The sequence below is a fragment of the Rattus norvegicus genome, chromosome 12, assembly GCF_021556685.1.
Source record: "Rattus norvegicus strain SHRSP/BbbUtx chromosome 12, alternate assembly SHRSP_T2T, whole genome shotgun sequence".
NCBI classification, from domain to species: Eukaryota; Metazoa; Chordata; class Mammalia; order Rodentia; family Muridae; genus Rattus; species Rattus norvegicus.
The window spans coordinates 22,426,024-22,445,328 of NC_141545.1; the positions used below are offsets into that span (position 1 = coordinate 22,426,024).

Sequence of the window (19,305 nt, forward strand, 5' to 3'; positions counted from 1 at the left end):
TCACAGGGAGTTTATCTGGATTAGCCTCAAACTGGAAACAACCCAGAGCCCCACAAACCAGAAGACGCAAGCAGGACAGTACCGTTTGTGTTGTTGTGTGGTTGTCTGCAGAAAGGAGCCGTGAGCTCAGCTGCACAGCATGAAGATCCACGGTACCGGGGGATTCCATTCACCTGGGATACTGGGTGTGCAGAGTAGCATGGTCTGTGTGAGCACGGACTGCATGCTCTGTTGCCAGGGCTGTACCGTCATTGGTTATAAGCAATGCTGACCGATTCTGAACTTTACACATGCAGCCTGTTGTATGATTCCACTCTGCCTGAACCATTTGTGGGAAGGTGCTAGGATTTAAACTGATCCCTTCCCGCATCTGTTCCAGCACAATGACACCCACTGCTACAATGGTGGAGTGAGTCAACTCAGACACACAGGGAGGATTCACTACAGAGCCATTTCAAAGCCAGTCTGTGCCACAGAAGGAGATCATCTCAAAGTAAAAAGCATAAAAGCAGGGGTGATGGCTCAGTGGATGAACCATTTGCTGCATAAGTGTGAGGCCAGAGATAGATCCCCAGCACCTACCTAGATAAGAAGCCAAAAAGACATGGCAGTCCACCTGTAACCCTAGTGCCCAAGGAGGAAGAGACAAAGAGTCCCTGGACCAAGCTGGCTAGCTAGACTGCCTTGGTGAGCCCCAGGTTCATGGAAAGACCCTATATTGATAAATAAAGTGGAGGACAACTGAGGAAGGCTCCAAGCACTAACGTCTATATTCCATATGTAGGCAGACACATGGACATATGGGTCTGTCCATGTTTGTTCTTACACTCATGTGGCCACAAACACATTTATCCAAAAAACATAAGAACAAGCCGTGGTGGGGGGGATAGCTCAGGAGGTAAAGAGCTAATTATGCAAAAAATGAGGACCTGAGTTAGATCCCCATCTCCCACAAAAAGGATAAGTGTGGTTGCATGGATAATTCTAGTGCCCAGGAGAAAGAGAGACAGATCCCTGGATACCAGCCAGACTAGTTTAATTGTGAGTTCCAGGACGATTAGAGATCTTGTCTCAAAAACGAGGCAAATGGCACCTGCGGGATGACACCTAAGGTTGTTCTCTAGCCTCTACATGCATGCACAACTTAGCACAAACATATACACACACATTAAAACAGAACAGCAAACAAGTAAACAAAACAGGCTCATGAATGTAGCTCAGTGGTAGAGCCCCTGCCTAGAATCCCCCAGTGAGGGGCTGGGGTGTGGCTCAGAGGTAGAGCCCCTGCCTAGAATCCCCCAGTGAGGGGCTGAGGTGTGGCTCAGTGGTAGAGCCCCTGCCTAGAATCCCCCAGTGAGGGGCTGGCAAGTGTGACTTTGTAGTAGAGCACCTGTGCAGCCCTTGAGGTCCCAGGTTCTGTCCCCAGTAAGCACACACAGCTTGGGCTATGATGTGATACTCTTTGTCTATTCCTAAGATTATGTGTGTCATGTGAACAGGATGAAAATGCCGTCTGCTGGTGCTACTGTGCATTCCTTCTTAACCCTGATGTGAGGCCATCACCGTGACTTAAGTTTGGGTATGTCGGGAGCATTTTCTTCCACACCCCAGCAACTGGCTGACACCACACACCCTGCCCGCCCTTTCCCCAGGGCTGGCAGTCAAATGTTCATCTTCTCTGAAGCCTGGGTTTCTTGGAACAGGCTCTGCCATGGGTGGGGAGGGCGTGGTGACACATATGTCTACCTGTCTAAGAGACACTGGAGTAGATGCCAGCCTGAGGCCCAGGGCTGTGTCTTCTGCTCAGTATCTTTAAGCCCATCACCCACCTGTTTGGCTCCTGCAGGCACTTGTTTCTCTTCCTCAGCTCTAGTCAGAGCATCTGTAGAGACCATGTGCCCTCCAAGGGTCCCCCTAGAAATAATTGCAAGCTCTGCAGGGTTCCAGCTTGAGTCTTGGCAACTCTGAGACTTTGAACAGACAACTGTCTTTTCTCCCTTGTTGGTGGGGGATGTTCTATGAGCTTGGACTCATGAAGGCATCCCTTGACTCATAAGCACTTGTGGACAGTCACCCTGGAGGAGGATGGTTGGTGTTCATGGCCTCAGAAGCCCTGGCCAATAGGAAACTTTATTTACAGACACAGGGAGACCGAACCCCAGTTCTACCCAGGGAGCTTACTCTACCTCTGCCTCAGCTAGAATGGCAGTAGCAGATGGGGCTGCCAATTGCCAAAGCAAGGAGTGCCTCAGGGTGAAGATATCTACAGGAAGTGAGTTCCAAGGTGCATAAGTGGTAGGTCAGGACCTCTCCTGCTGTCACCTCCAGCCCATTCTATGTTCAAAGCCTGGGCAGGCTCAGGACACCAGCACAGAGTGGGAGAGCTGTGCCCATGTCGGGTGAAGTCCGAGGTGGCTCATCAATACTCTGGAGGGCACGGCCTGGCTTCAGAGCAGTGCTAGATGGCACAGTCCCAGATCTCCTGTCCTCAACCTGAGCTGTACCCTGCAGACAAACACACATTCCACAGCAATGAGATCAGCTGGCCTCCAGCAGGGGCTGCTGGTGGACCTGTTCTTACTTGTGATGACAGTAGGTCAGATCACCACAGCTGGAGACCAAGGGGGTTGTGTCCTGGGGCCAGGTGGCCTGCTGCAGTCTCGAACTGTCTATGACTTGGTATGCAGGAAGTAAGAGGAGCCCCAGGCCGGGCCAGTTCCTGCCCGCCCAGGGATGGCCACTCCACAGAGGAATTGGGTCCCATCCTCAGGTGGCCCCCAGGCTATTTTAGAAATGTGAAACCTGAGGATCTGTCTTGTTAGTTAATAATAGCCATTTCCTTCAAGGCTCTTCAGGGCCCCACCCCTGGCCTGTAGTCTGACCCCGCTCTAGACTAGGACCCCCAGTAGTTTCATGCTCCATGTATAGCTGGTTCTCTAACATCCTGTGGCCATCTTGGAAAATGGTCCTGAACCAATACTGGGCTCCACACTTCTCTAGAGGCCTTGTGGCAGGCAGCCCACTATCTATTGAAGGTCCAAGACTCTAGCCTTACCCCTTATAACAGGACAGTGGTGGACCACAGTGATGGCCTCTCTTGGAACCCAACTCTGTCTTACTGGTTTGTATTGTCCTCATGACTAGGACCCTTGCTTGGTCCAGAGCTCTGAGCTGCTCAAAGCTGAGGAACTCTGCCCAGCAGAGTGTCCACACCCTCTCCTTAGCTCTACTGGACAGATGTTACCCAAGACCAGAGCCTTGCCACAGGGTTCTATCTTTAACTTTGGGGCAGCCATTTCCCTTCTATTCTGAGAGGAGAAATTCCAGTGCGCTCTGGGTTCAAAGGATTCCAGAAGATGAATCTACCAGAACAAGTGTGGCCTTCGCCACAGGTCTGAAACATGGCTATCACTGGGTCCCATAAAGGTGGGGGAGGCATGAGGAGGCAGAGGATCTGTGCTCAACCAGAGTGGATTCTCAAGAGGCCCACTACTGGCTGGTGTGTATGTGTGTCTTACAGCCTGGGTTAGACTATCACTCTACCTTCTTACCCCTTCACCTAGCCCACACCCCTGCCAACCTTCCCGGCCCCCACTTCTATATGCCTAGTGTTTTTCCGCTGTAGGCATTTGTACCCACTGTCTGCCGTCTGCCTGTTGTGCACATCTCTCAGATTCATATGCCACCTGGTCGCTATCATTCAGGTCTTAGCAATCGGTCGGTGCTTTCCCTGACTTCCTGGTCAGCAGCAGCCCTGCCTCTACCCTGGGACCTCACATCCTGTTTTAGGGTGAGCCTCACGTCTAGGATGATTTTTGCCTGTTGCCTTTCTTACCTCCCAATCCCATTCCCAGGTTCTTTTTCCTCCCCAGTCTCTCTCAGGGCTGTACCTGTCCCCTGTCATATGCTAGGAGTAAAGAACTTGTTTGGCGAATGAATGAATGAATGAGTGATGTTCAGACTGCCCTGATTTCTTTTGCTTTTTGCATGTGTACATGCATGTGTGTGTGTGTGTGAGAGAGTGTGTATATGTGTGTGTTTGTGAGTGTGTGAGTGTGTGTGTGTGAGAGTGTGTTTGTGTGAGAGTATGTGTGACTCTGTGTGTGTGTGTATGTATGTTCCAGCAGATAAATTCATGTGAGGCTAGAAGACAATCTTACGTGTCGTTCCTTAAACACTGTCCACTTTTTCTTTGCTTAGTTTTGAGACAGAACTCTCAGTAGACTGAAGCTTGCTGATTTGGCTAGGCTGGCCGGAAGCCACAGAGACTTGCTTGTCTCTGCCTACCCAGAGTTGGGAGCAGAGTGCATGCCACACCACACTTGGTTTGTAACATGGGTGCTGGAAAGGCAATTTTAGGTTCTCATCTTAGAGAACAGGCACTTAAATAACTGAAGGGTAAGCCCTGCCCTAGGGGGTCTTTGCACTTTTTGGTCTCAGGTATGCAAAGTGGCTTTAAGACCATTTAAAAAATTGAATTGGGTTTTACACACACACACACACACACACACACACACACACACACACACACACACGTGCGCGCACACTCGCACTCACACACACACGCACCACATTTTTACTTATGGACCATTTGCATTGTTGTACAAACAGAAGTTCTTGACCATTGAACACTGGCTGCCCATCCCCCCAGCCTCTGGTTCCCATGCTACTTTCTATCCATTAATCAAACTCCCCTGGGGATAAGTAGAATCAGGTGGCAATGGTCCTCCCATATCTGGCTAATTTTTGCCGAATATCACTTCCTCAGATCCACTCCTGCTGGAACACGTGTCTAGGGATTCTCCCGAGACTCCATTCTAACACCAACTCATCCATTCAAAGCCTTTCCAGTCCTCCCTCACAGCATCCCCCGCCCCCCAACAGAAAGTCAGTGTCCTGAGGCTGACCTCTGAACCAGCCGTCCTGTGTTCAGGTCTCATCACTGCATCACCGCCTGTGTGACCACAGACAAACTGTCCAACCTCTCCATGCATCTTCAAATGCAGAATGGACATGGCACCTGCTTCAGGGCTACTAGTGGGCCAACGGCTGAGGAAGAGCAGAGATACTCCTTGTCATCCGGAATAGGCTGCCGGTGTCACCACATGTGACCAATGTAGTGGGATCTGGGTTTTTCCAGAATGGAAGGACCTGGGTTCGAGGAGAAAAAAAAAGTGGTAAAGATGAAATTTGTTCCAAGTTTCAAGTCAGGCATTTCTCAGAACTGTCCTCCACCCTGTCCCTGTGGCCATGGCAATGTGTGACCGGAGGTAAGAAGGTGGGTAAGATTCATGTCTCCAACTAAGTTTTATGTATACGTGTGTGTCATCCACTTCAGTCATTTTGAGACAGAAACTATCACTGGCTTGGTACCACCAAGTAAGTCTGTTGTGATGTCTAACGAACCTGAAGGATCTACCTGTCTCTGCCTCCCCAGCTCTGGGATCGCAAGTCTACACCATTGCATTGGACTTATACTTGGATCCAGTGGCTTGAACTCAGGTCTTCACGCTTGTGTGGCAAGCACTACACTGACTGAATTATCTTGGTCCTAGTGTGTTGTAAAATTTCATGAAGATGTTTAATTCAGGCCAAGGAGATCGCTCAACAGGTAATGGCACTTCCTGTCTAACCTGATGGCCATCCATGTTCAAGCTCTGGAACCAGAAGAGTCGAAACAGAGAATTAACTACCGCAGGTGGCCCACGGCACCCACACTCCTCCCACTCGTGATAACAATAAATGCAAAAAAAAATGCCGGGCTCTGTATAAAGAGCCCACACATCGCCAGCTCCCATAATGCACTGACCTTTACTTCCTGCCTCCTTCCTAGTTCTTCTGGAGTAAGACCCTCCCTGCCATTTCTAGAATCACCTGCTGGGCCAGCATCTGTCTTTATGCTTTCTATAAAGAGAATCTCATAGCATACATGCTGCCTCACCTTGGCACCATCCCCGCTGCCCGCAACAGGTACAACGTATTCCCTCCGTTCACACATTGATGGAGCGCGGTTGTTTCCTTATTCGAGCCTGGAGCGGGTGCTGCACACAGCAGGAGCTCCTGCGGGCGCACACACCCGCACACGTCTGTGGGTGCGCGCTTCCGTGGGTTCATCCTCGGTTCCTGCTTCTGCTTAACTTCCGGCTTTATTCCAACAGCCAAAGGAGGGTTCCTACTCCCACGCCTGTTCTTGCCTGTTTTCGTTTTAGCCATCGTGGGTGCATGATTGTCTGGTTGGGGTTCCCAGGGGGATGTCTTGGAATTTATACATTTTTTTCCCCAGAACCATTTTACTTGTGTAGAAAACTTGAGCAGGAAGCGTCAAAAATGCTCTTGTCTATCCCCATACAAACAAGATTCTTTCCTGTCCAGAGTTTGCAATATACTGTAACAGTAATGAATTATTCCAATATATTGTTGCTGGCTGTGGTCCATCACTTTGTAATCCCAGCACAACTGAGGCCAGGAGATCTGAGTTTGAGGCCAGCCTGGGCTGGCTGTATAGCAAGGCCCTGTCTCATTCTGTAAAACAATGATGCCGGGTCTGTACCTGCAGAGTGTTTGCCTAGAGTGCAGGAAGCCCTGGGTTAAACTCCTGGGACCACCTAAACTAGGCATGGCAGTGCAGGCCTGCAGCCCCAGCAGGTGGAAGGAGGAACAGCAAGAATTTAGATGACTTTCTCACACCATTGTGTGCACTGCTGGCTACAGCATGGTTCAAACTGCACGGTGTGTCCCACTTTCCCCTCCCTCTGACTGTCTCCAAGAGACTTGGAAATACAAACCAAGAGAGCAGGAGAGACGAGTCAATGGCGGAGAGCCCCTGCTGCTCTTGCAGAGGATCCAAATTCAAGTCCCAGTACCCACATCTGACAGCTCACAACCACCCATAATTCCAGCTTCAGAGGATTCAATGCTTTCGTCCAGCCCCCACCAGAACTTTTACACACACACACACACACACACACACGTGCACATGCACACATGTACACGCACACACGCACACACACGCACACACTTCATACGCACACACACGCACACACTTCATACGCACACACACGTACACATGCACGCACGCACGTGCACAAGCATACACACATACACACATGCACACACACACGCACACACGCACACACATGCACACACACGCACACACACAAGCACACACACATGCACACTCACTTCACACACGCACACATGCACGCACGGACGTGCACAAGCATACACACATATACATAAATAAAAATTAAAAATGCAAATCAGACTGTCACTTCCCTGTTCTAAGTATCGATTGATCTATTTATACATCCAATAAAAGTCGATGCTGGGGGCTGGAGAGATGGCTCAGCGGTTAAGAGCACTGACTGCTCTGCTAGCGGTCCTGAGTTCAATTCCCTGCAACCACATGGTGGCTCACAACCATCTTCTAGTGTGTCTGAAGACAGCTATAGTGTTCTCATATACACATAATAAACAAATAATTCTTTGGAAAAATGTCAATGCTCACTTCACATTTGTTAGGTTCTGTCTACCACCACAGTCACTGAGATGGTGTGTCCTTGCTGTCCAGAAACTTATATACAGCGACAGTGACTAACACATAGACAAATGAGCAGGCTTTGAGGTGGCTGCTCTGCGAGATGCAGGGTAGTAAAGATCACGGGAATAGCTTGAGAGGGTGTCTGTGGTCTCCAGGGCAACTGGAGGACAGCAAGGAGCTGCCAGACTGTAGTGATTCCTTGGTTCTTGCTATGCTATATGTTTCTTTTTTTTTTCTTTTCTCTTTTCTTTCTAAAAACAGTGCATATTTATTTATTTTGTGTGAGGGGTGTGGTGTGCTATTCACATGTAGAAGCCAGAGGATAACTTGTAGAAACCAGTTCTCTCCACAATGTAAATTTTGAGGATTCAATTTATGTTGTCAGGCTTGGTGGTAAATACCCTTATACACTGAGTCATTCACTAACCCCAGGGACTCGCACATGCTAGGCCTCTACCACTGAGCCACGCCCCAGCCCCTCACTGGGGGATTCTAGGCAGGGGCTTTACCACTGAGCCACGCCCCAGCCCCTCACTGGGAGATTCTAGGCAGGGGCTCTACCACTGAGCCATGCCCCAGCCCCTCACTGGGGGATTCTAGGCAGGGGCTCTACCACTGAGCCACGCCCCAGCCCCTCACTGGGAGATTCTAGGCAGGGGCTCTACCACTGAGTTATACCATTAATCCCCCACTGGAAATTCTAGTCAGGGTTGCCAACACTAAGCTCTATCCCTACTAGTCTTCTTTTTTACTTCTTGACACAGGGTGTAGTGGTTTGAATGAAAATGGCCTCTATAGGCTCACATGTTGGAATACTTGGCCTTCGGTGAGTGAAAGTATTTGGGAAGGATTCGGAGAAGGATTAGGAGGTGTGGCCTTGTTGGAGCAGGTGTGTCACCGAGAGGTGTCTAAGGTTTTAAAAGATCTTATATGCATTGTTCCTCTCTCTGTGTCTCCTGCTTCTGCATCAGTATGTGAACTCAGAGGACCATGCCTTCACTGTCACCATGGACTCTAGCCCTCTGGAATCATAAGCCCAATTAAATGCTTTCTCTTATAAATTATATTGGTCATGATGTTTCATCACAGCAATAAGACTCTAAGGCCCAAAGTCTCACTAAGTTCCCCAGGCCAGGCTTAGATTACTAGGTAGCCCAGGCTGGCCTTGAATTTGAGATCATCTTACCTCAGGCTCCTGAGTAGCTCCTTATGACATGCCTAAGCCACCAGGCCTAGCTAATGGGTGATTCTGTTGAATCCTCCTATCTGAAGATTTCTCAGTACTCTGAGAAAACACATGACAAAACAACTTAAAGGGAAAAAAAAGATGTTTTCTTGGCTCATGGTCTCAGGGAACTCAGTCCATGCCTTTGTTCCGGTGATAAGGTAAGACATTATGGTGGTAGATGGGAGTATGCTAGAAGCTGCTCGCCTTGTGGACAATAGGGAGAGAGAAACATTTTTTCCAAAGGTCTCTTTCCAATGACCCTTTCATTCATCAAGGTCTCCTTCAAAAATTTCTGCTACCTCCCAGAACAACCCAGTCTCTGGGGACTGAGCCTGGAAGGACTGCCCATCTTCACAGCATGTTGGTATTTTGCTTTGATCATGGGGATGGGGACGGGGAGCAGACTGGGCATGGCCTACAAGGGCTTTGTTCTCCATGGTGGGTTGTTGGGGTTCTATGGGGACTACTGTTCATTGTATTTTGGTGCTAGATACTCCTCATATTGCTTTTTGTGGGGGATCAAGGGCTGCTCCAGGCTCCCACGAGGGGCATTTCTTGTGGGCCTACTACTACTGTGGGTCCCCATGGGTGCAATCCATATCTTATGACTGGGGAGGGTCTCAGGCCCACGGCACAAAGGAGCTTCTTCATAGCATGAGTGTTGGTTATAGGAAGTGAGCCCCTGGCCTCCAGCTTACCAGGTGTGCCTGGCAGGGTGCCCGCTCCACCTGTAGAGAGAGCATGGCCCCTAGCTAATGCTTTCTCTGGCTGGGTTTGGGAGCAGGTAGTGCCAGGTAAGAGCCCTGCCCTGTGGGGTGCATTGTACGGCAGGAGCCGAATCTTTCTGCTTGAGTCTCCTGACTGGTTCTTGTTTTGAAATCCTGCCTCGCTCAGCTGTGTTGCTTTCTGGAGTCTAGCTGTGTTTTGGGAGTGAGGCGCCCAGGAAAAGAGCGTGTGTCCAGACTGGGCGTGTCTGGACATCTCTGCCTTGGGGTTCTCATATGGAGGGATGCTAATGGGACGAGGACTCTGTGTGTGAGTGCGTGCGTGAAGGCACATGCATGTCTGTCTACATGGATGTGCAGGCATATCAACGTTGGGTACGGTTCCTCTGGCTAGGGTTGAGAGTGGGCAGTGTCAGGTAAGAGCTCTGGCTGGCTTTGGAGACAGGGATCTCTGATTCAGCTATGCTAATTGGCCTGGGATCTTCCTCCCTTTTGGCCCCTCAGGACTCTGATCATAAGAGAGTGCTACCACACTGGCTTTGTATGTGAGTGCTTGGGATCAACACCCAGGGGCTATATTAGCAGGGGCCATCTTCCTCTATTCTTCGCTTTGCTCTTTCAGATATGGTCTCCCTGTTAAGCCTGAACTGACCTCAGACTTACAGCCTAGGGTAGCCTCAACTTTCCTGCCTTGGCCTCCCACATGCTAGGATTACAAGTATGAGCTACCACATCTGATGGACCAAGGCTCCCCAGCCCCAAGATCTTCAGTCCCTAGGAGAACCCAGGGATTCTCTCCCTCCTGCCTAGGAGACTGGGACATGTCCTAAATCTGGTCTTGATTCCAGTTTTGCATGAGCCCCTGGTGGAACCTAAGGAGCCTGGGTTCAGGTCCTGGAAAGCAACCATTGATCTGGAACTCGGCAGAGAAAATAGGTGGCTTTGGTGGCTACACAGGTACAGGGTTTTCAGGAAAGTGAATGGGATCCATTCAGGTAGCCTGCTCAGGGTGGCTGGGAGAGCCTTTCTCCTCCTGTGAGGGTCCTGTCTGCCCTGACCTCATCCCCAAGAGGGGCCTAGCCAACCTGGCCCATTTCCAGGGAAGACAGCGTTCTGCAGCTCCCACCGTTACAGTGGCTCAGCTGTCCACTGAGCTCCACTCCTTAGGACTCTCTCTGGAAGACTGACGACCCCACATGCACGCTGTGAGAATCACACCCCAAGACCACCCCCTAGTAAAATCTACAGGGCAAGGAAGGCTAAGCGGTGAGTTTTCTCTCCTGTGGGAAAGCCAGGGTTCCATGGACCTACTTGGCCTGGTCCTCGTGGCTGGGGGGCTGTGGTGGCTTGCTTCCTGGCCCACTTTTGCTGCCCTGCACCTCATCCTCCCTTAAAGATTTTGCTTGGCATCTGCCCCAAGATTACTCTTGGGTATCTAGGGCAGGATACCTCCCAGCTTCCTAAGTGGGAGGGAATCCTTTGGTTCTCCTAGAGACTGGATCTTGAGGGGGAGGAAGGCCTTGTTCTAGCAGGCAGTTCCTTCAATCCCAGCACTTGGGAAGCTGAAATGAGAGGGTTACTGCGAGTTCAAGGCCTCCGTGGGCTGTGCGGTGAGTTTAAGGCTATTGTTGGCTGCATTGTGAGATCTGTCTCAAAACGAAACAGAAACAAGCAAGCAAGCAAGCAAACAAACAAAATTTAACAGAAATGAAAACTTTGATAAATTCATGCCTTCTACCCCAACCCCATCCTCTGTAAAACTGTATCCCCCCCACCCCCAACCACTAGCCTCTGTAATATTCTGTCCTCATAATTCTGTAATGTTCTGTTCTCACAATTCATAAGCTGGGGTCCTAAGACCCCAATGTGGCAGAAAGGTCATTGCAGGTGTATTTGGTTTAAATGGTGTGTGCAGTGTCCCGATAAAAAAGGGAAAATTTGTGTGTAGACAGGGTTGGGTGGGGGCACTTGGAATGAGTCCTTGCAGAGGGAGGGGAGACAGGAGTCCAGCATCCAGCTGACTCATGGGGTGGAGCCATCACCTCTGAAGTGGGAGAGCCTTTGCTCCTGACACCTCCCTTTCTAATACCCGGGGTTCCTGTGTCCGGGCTGAGCCCTTCCCTCTTCCTGAAGATACTTATCTTAACCTAGCATCCAGGACTGCTCAGGGCAACAGCAAGGAGACCCACCCTACCTCCCAGAGAATGGTCTCTCAGCAGGGGCAGCCAGCTCAGCGTTGTCCAGCCCTCCCTCTGCCAGGGATGCCCCTGTCTCTCTCGAAGGCCAGGCCCTCTGGGTCTTAGGCTGGAACCAAGCTGGAAGGGTAGGAAGGACATGCCCGAGCTCCTCAGCAGCCATGACTGACAGAGAGTCATGCTTTCTCCTCTCTTATCTGCCGTTTTCTACAGCCAAGTCCTGAGACTTGCCCCATCCTGTAGTCTGTGGCCAGGTCTGAGTGAGGCCCTACTGCTGCCATAGCTGTTATAGGAGTCCTTTCAGAGTCTCAGACCCACCTTTGTGTCCTTGTGATGGTCTGCTCAGAGCTACAATTGTGGGGTCACACACAATGTGACATTTTTGCCAGCTCTGGATACCACAGGGGCATCCATCGGAGGTCACAAGCTCCCTGTGGCAGGGAAATTGACGTCCCAAGAGCCATAGAAGAGAAGAGATAAGATAAAGCACCCCGCCATTCATGGCAGAGGTTAGCCAGGCTTCCTAGACTCTCGGGAAGGTAGAGGGCCTATTGGCCTTGGAGCGCTGTGAGAGGCGAGGACCAACGACCCCTCTTGAAGGCCTATTTTCAGTGTCCAGAGGTAGGACTGCCTGCCTTGGACTTCACTGGGTTTGGATGTCATCCCCATGGGGACCAGAGCCTGATAGCTTCAGGGACAAGAGCTGTTCATAGAGACCTGTGAGAGGAGCCCGAAGTGGCCAGGAACACACAGATGGACAGGTCAGGAGTTGTGCTTAGAGAGCATAGAGACAGACCGAGACCTGGGCAAGGAGGGGAACAGAATCCAGCAGAAGGCCCAGCAAAGGAACTGGAAACATTTTCTTTCCATCCCTTGGTGTCGTATTAGGTTGTTTTCAGTTGCCTATCCTGATATATCATAGGCTGGGTGAGTTATAAAGAAAAGAGGTTTACCTCAGATCAGAGTTTTGGCTTGAGTTAGTCTAGGATACTCGATCAGGGAGTCCCCATGCATATCTGTTTCCACTCCCCAGTGCTGGGATAACAAGCACACAGTACCAAGCCTAACATCTCTCTGTGGGTGCGGGGAACCAAGCTCACAGCCTCATGCTTTCTCTGCAAGTACTTTACCAGCTGAGCTATACACCCAGCCCTTGACAACCTTCATGTGGGCAGAGTCCTGAGGTGGCTCAGGGCGTCACAGGATGAAAGAGGACGTGTGACGTGTGCGTGTACACACGTATGCATGCTTGTGCTTTCCGTGGCTCTCTGTTCTCAGGATTCTGTCACAGGGCTCCACCTTGATAACACCAAGGCGTAGCAACTCCCTGAAGCCCTATCTCCAGTCACCAGGATGGGATTCAATTCCACCCCATCCTCCTCACAGTGGGAATAAAACCTGGGGACACCTATACTATATCCAAGGCATAGCAAAGCACTTGTGCCCAAGCCCTCCTAGAATGGGTGGGTCTCCATCAGGACTCCAGGAATGAAGCCGTCAAATGCCTGTGGGCTTCTGTCATTGAGTCCCAGACAGGACAGTTGCCAGACCTTGCTGACACCTCCTCAATTTCTCTCTCTTGGTTGGAGTCCTGTGAGTGGAACTGATTGGAAAATTAATTCTCATCGATGGCAGTGGTGATGGTAACAGCTACTTACTGCTTCCTCTGCTCTGGTCCATGTGAATTTCCGGGTGCGTTTTCTCGTTGACTTAATGAATTAGACATGCTATCTTCCCATTTCACAGAGGACAAACTGAGACCCCCAAGATACTACTTGCTCGGGCCATGTGTTGGCTATGGGGCTCTGGGATCCCCAGAGGTCTGCCAGTCCCGGTGACGATCATTATTGATAGCCAACTTGACGATCTAGAGTCACCTAGGAGCCCAGTCCTTGGCCATGTCTGTGAGGGACATTTTAAAGTGGGTTAATTAAGATGGGAAGACCCACCCTGAGTGTGGGCAGCACTATCTCTTGACTGGGGTCCTGGACTGAATAAAAAGGAGGAAGTGAGCAGAGCACTAGTCCCCATCTCTGTTTCCTGACGGTGGATGTGATGTGTGAGCTCCTGCTGCTGACCCTTCCCTGCCATGGTGGACCTTAGAACTGTAATGCAAAACAAGCCCAACTGGAATGAGGCCAACTGCACTGACCACCGTTGTCCTGTGCGTTCATATCCAGTGCTGTCGTGGTACTGACTTCATCACACTTGCCTGGCCATGCAGAGCGCCCTAACTCCCTCCACTGCCTTTTTGGGACTCTCTCTGGTGGAGAGTTAGAAGGAGTGGTTACTGAGCACGCCCAGTGGTCTCATGGAGAAACAATGGCCTCACAGGATATTCTCTGCTGGGCCTTGGCACGGAGAAGCTCAGTCCCTGTGGCCTCCCTGACACTTGGCTCCTTGTGTGTCTATTTTGGGGGTCACTGTTCTCATCCAGGCTGACCAGACCCTTCTTGGCCTGTCCAACTTCTTCTGTTACAGAGGCCTACGTAGACCCTGCTTCCAGTCCTGCAAGGACCTCCTCCTCTACACCCCCTCCATAGGTGGAGCCCACCTTGTAGAGACATCTGTTTCCTGTTCTTTAAGAAAAGGCTGTGGCCCCTGCCCATGAGAGAAGCCTCATCTCTCACTCGTGCCAAATTGGACTCTGGCCCTTAGGGTGGAGTGACCAGGGAATGCTTGTTTGTCTCCACTGCGTCCTCCACAGAGGATTCCCACCTGTGGCTGGGCCTCCCCCGTGTCCATTGTCTTCTCAGGAGCAGGGCATGGGCTGGTGTGGCCTCTGTGGCCTCCTAGACTGTCAGGACTTATTTCTTTTCCTTCTGTGGAACCGATGACGGACCCTTCCAGGGCACTGACCGTGCTTTCCCCAGTCAGGACCTGGGTTACGTGGTCCTCCCAGCAGGGCTTGGACACTTACCAAATGCTACAGAATTGGAGACTGAAGACCCAGAGAGGTGAATGCTGTGCCAGGGTCCCATGCAGCTATTAAAGTCTTTGCAATCAAGGTGGGAAGGGCTTTTCATTTAACGTCCAAAGCAAGCACCATGCTTGGGGCTGGGGAGATGAACTGCTTGCTGTGAACACATCAGGACCGGAGTCCATCCTTGGAATGCATGTAGGTATAGTAGGATAGTGGTGTACATTTGCTCTAATCCCAGCACTGGGGAAAAAGAGGTAGGAGGGATGCCTGGGGCTCATTGGCCAGCCAGTCTACCTTACAAGGAGCCCTAGTTCCCAGGAACACACCCACTCCTGAGGAACCCAAAGTGGTCCTCTGCCACTCTACTCCTTGCAACATGTATATACAACATACATGTCTATACATGCAACCCCTTGACACCCTGCAGAACCACTGAGTCTGACCCAGCTTGGTACCAAGAATCCTTTTGGGGACAGAGAATAGCAACCTTCTGCAGTGAAGGACTACAGAGGTGTGGGCCTAGAGGAGCTACTGCAGGCCCAAGTCCCTGTAGGTCATGGGCTATGCTAGCCCTCTGGGCACAAAGGCCGAGTTCTATAGCTGGCAGCTCCCATTGCAGTTGGAGAGTTGACAGTCAGAGCCTCAACTTTGTGCCAGGCTGCTGGGATAGACGGAGAGCCAATGTCCACCCTTCCACCCCTCACTGAGCTCTTGGGCATTGGATTCCAACCAACAAACAATTAAGGTGGCCTTGCCACTGTGACACATTCTGGGGCTGTTGTACACAGGACAAGGGCATTGCACTGAGAACCGAACAGGGAGGCCAAGACTATGAGCTGTGTGTTAGGCACTAGGCAGAGGTAAGCAGGAAGGGCCAGGAAGGACTGGAGGGAGAACATCCCAGTCAGGACTGGGTAGATCTTGCTATGAGCTCTCAAGCACGGCACCCGGGAGCACTGGAAACTGGCTTTTGCATTTGATCGAATTTTAATCGATTCAAGATATAATTGTTGGGGTTGGGGATTTAGCTCAGTGGTAGAGCGCTTGCCTAGGAAGTGCAAGGCCCTGGGTTCGGTCCCCAGCTCCGAAAAAAAGAACCAAAAAAAAAAAAAAAGATATAATTGTTGTGAATCATGAGTAACTATCATTGTAACTGGAATGGTGTCTTTGATGACGAAATTTGGCAGATAAGGATGCTGGGACTGCTTGCTACCCACCCATCTACACGCACATTCATTGATCTACCAACTCACCAATCTACTTATCTCCCTATGCACATATCCACCAGTCATTCACCCACCACACAGCAACTAAAGTTCCTAGCCACCATCATCCACATATTTATCAATCCACACATTCACCCTTCCATGCATCCTTTTATCCATCCTCTTCTCCACCCATGCACCCATCTATCCATCTATCCATTCATTTAGCTGCCTGCCCCTCCATCTATTCGTGCATTCATCCATCTAGCCGCCCATCCTCAGACTCCAGAGAAACCTTGTTCCCATAGGTTCTGAGTTACATGCGTCTCGTAGCACACTATTGATCCCCTTGCTTAGATGAGGAGTCTGCATCTTCTATCAGGGAAAGGACTTGCCAAAGCTACACAGGTCGTTTAATACCGGTGTCTGTACTCTGTACTCTTGCCAGGAGGGCTGGTAACATTCTCCACCTTCTCTCACTGGCTCATTGTTCCCCCAAGATCTCCCAGACCCCCCCCCCCACACACACTGCAGAAGCAACCATCTTTCCTTACAGCCCAAGCGCTAGGCTGGGTTCAGAGCAGGCCTGAAATTGCAAACCCAAGTCATCAGTGCAGAGAACCCTTCTCCCTCCAGGCTGTGCCCTGACCTGCAGGAAAGACAGCAACAATCGGATGTGCAGCCAGGAATTCCTGGGACTAAGAAGGGGGTGGGCTGGGCCTGGGTGAGCAGGGGCCTGAGGCTGCGATAGGGAGTGAGGGGGCTGACTGGCATGCCCTAGCTTGCTTTGCAGATGCCTGGCCAGGCAGCCTCCCTCCAGCTCCAACACGCTGCCTCCTGTCTGTGCCTCCTTCCTCCTGTGTGTTCAGGATGAGCACTGCCCTGAGTGTAGCCAGAGAGACCTCCCATCCTGCTTCCCTATCTTCTGGCTTCACCTTCTTCATTTCATTTCCGGGGGTGGGGAGAGGAGCTTAGCTAGTTAACCACGTTCTGAGGCTCCCCTGACCTATAGTCTCTGGGGCTATTCTGCTTCCCTTCAAGGCACTAGCGACTCCCAGGGAGATCATACTCTCCCAGACTCCACTTTCTCTTCTATTTCCAGTAACGTCCTGGCATCACCAGGCCACACAGATCCTCCTACGGTCTGGGCTCCCCCTTTTCCAGGCTTATTCTGGTGGTGTCCTTCCTCCTCTTCTCTGACTTTATTTAAATGCCACTTCCTCTGGAAGATGGGGACCACAAGGGTAGGCAGTGGGAGCCACAGCAGGCTCTGGGTAATGGGGGAAACATAAGTGTGTTCACAAAAGAAGTACATGCTCCCACCATGGTGCCTCATGATGCCTGGGTTACACCTTCCTAGGGAAGTGAGTGTCTGCAGGGATCCACATTTTGTCCCAGACACTGCCTTGAGTTGATGGTCTGTTGTCCTCCTTTCCAAGGACACTGGCCTTCCCTCCCTTCCTCCTCTTCCAGCTATACCCCAGGCTCACCGCCTTCTTTGCGTCCTTCTCCTCAACTGAGGTTTTACTCATGGTCAAAGTTGCGTTTCCAGGGTGCAGACACAGGATAATTAATGAGCTTAGCTTGAAGTTGACATTCCAGGGTGATGTTGCCATCTACAAATGTGTTGGGCCACCTTCCTGTCACCCTCCGGAAACCAGCTTTGGATTTTTTTCTGAGACTTCCCCTCAATGCCTGGCTTGGGTACCATCATCTTCTGTGATGTCCTACTGACTTGGCATGCGATCGTATGAACTGTGCTGTGATGGCCTGCGACTCCGGGGATCTGAGGCGCTGCGGTGGTCGGCTGTGTCCACACTGCAGATTCAGATCAAAGCAGAGGGGCTGTGGGCAGCTCCAGTGGTCCCCATCATAGAGTCATGGCTAGCTGGCCACAGAACACCAAAGGCCTTGAGATGCCACATTTGCTCGCCCTGGTGGACAGTGGTGAGGCTCTGAGAGGACGGTGTACTCTTGAGGTCACCGTCTCACCACAAAACCGCTTGTCACACATGAAACAGTGGGTTAAGAATTTCCTTTTCTATTTTTACTGTGGAATTTGCCCTGGCAAAGAGCATCTGGTTTAGGGAAAAAAAGGGCTCTTTGGAGCAACTTGGCTGAAGATGAAAGGGGGTCGGGCCTGGGCCGCCTCAGTGGCATGCTCTTACTGGGTCCCTGGCCTCCTCAGCTGTGAGGCCGACAAGGGATCAAAAACCTCATTATCGCCTGTTTTTTATTAAGCAGTTAACCATTAAGAAAGCTGTGGCATAGGGGCCAGGGGCCACTCATACCCTTTGTAATCCCATTCCTGAGCCTTTGTTTGGCGATCCTGGGAGGTACAGTCAGGAGCCGGGTTAAGATAGAGGCTGCTGTGGGCTCCTCTGCTCCCTGAGTAGGGAGAGAAAAAGAATTGCCAGTGCTGGGCAGTGCCTCATCGCTTCCGAGGTTGAGCCTCTGCCACGGGTCACCACTGAGCTACCGTTGGCCAGCAGGAGAGAACGCAGGGCCCGTTACGAGACAGATGTGAATAGCTTCTTGTGTACTCCCAGGGTCTCTGCTGAGATGTGCCTGAGGCTGCTCTAAGACTGGCCATTGCCTAGAGGATATGAGGCCCCTAGAAAGTCCCAAGGCTCTGCATATACACCGAGGTAAACCACATGACTCCTAGGCAAACCCCTCCACTATGCACTGTCCCATGGGTCCTAGGTGTCTGTTCTCTAGAAAAGTGCTGTACGGGCTTATTAGACTCACAGGAACAGCCTGGGAATATGAGTGGATGGTACTTCTCTGAAAAGCCCAGACTGTCTTGGAGAGAAAGAGACCATTGCCTTCAGAAGGGAATGAGGGAAGAGTTGCCAGACCTAGGTGGGTACAGAGAAGATCCCTTTCCAGAGCATGGGAGCCATGGATGATGGGGGCCTTGCTGTCTCCCACACAGAGGTCATTCAAGGTTCCATGAGCAGGATATTCTAAGAACAGAGACTGTTTGTGTGAGAGACGTGCATTTACTAGAGTGTGATACTGGGGCGGCTTCTCCATTGCCCTCATTTCTGCAGGACGTGCAGCTGCCACGGTGGACATGCTCTTCCCAGTCAGAATGCCAGGGAGCTGAGGTCTGTGGACAGGGAGAGGCAGAGCACGCGCCCTCTAATACACATCAATTCACATTCACATCCAGAGGAGCTGAGCGTGTCCCTTACGCACACAGATGCGCATTTACCCACATCCTAGCACGCGAGTGCAAATACAGCATGATCCACGCAAGTGTGCACTATGATCTGCACAAGCATCCACAGTCACTAACGTGCATGTGCACGTACATACACGCACTAGCAAGCCACATGATGACACATACGTCACCTCACACACATATAGGTTCATCCATACTCATGTGTGCCCTCGTGAACTAGCATAGCACATGGTTTACCCACGTGTATGCTTGTGTTCAATGTTATCTATTTGTATACGCGCACACGGGCAGCCATAAAC

The 19,305-nt window shown here is 51.0% G+C and overlaps 1 protein-coding gene across 1 annotated transcript in view; it reads right to left on the reverse strand.

The window, feature by feature from the left end:
- The window catches only part of LOC148002219 (uncharacterized), a 43,570-nt gene that overhangs the window by 6,579 nt on the left and 17,686 nt on the right, over window positions 1–19,305 (reverse strand). Inside the window, exon 9 of the mRNA XM_087579485.1 lies at window positions 13,841–13,951. Within this exon, the coding sequence (XP_087435611.1) occupies window positions 13,841–13,951 (111 nt within the window). The remainder of the gene's footprint in view (window positions 1–13,840; window positions 13,952–19,305) is intronic.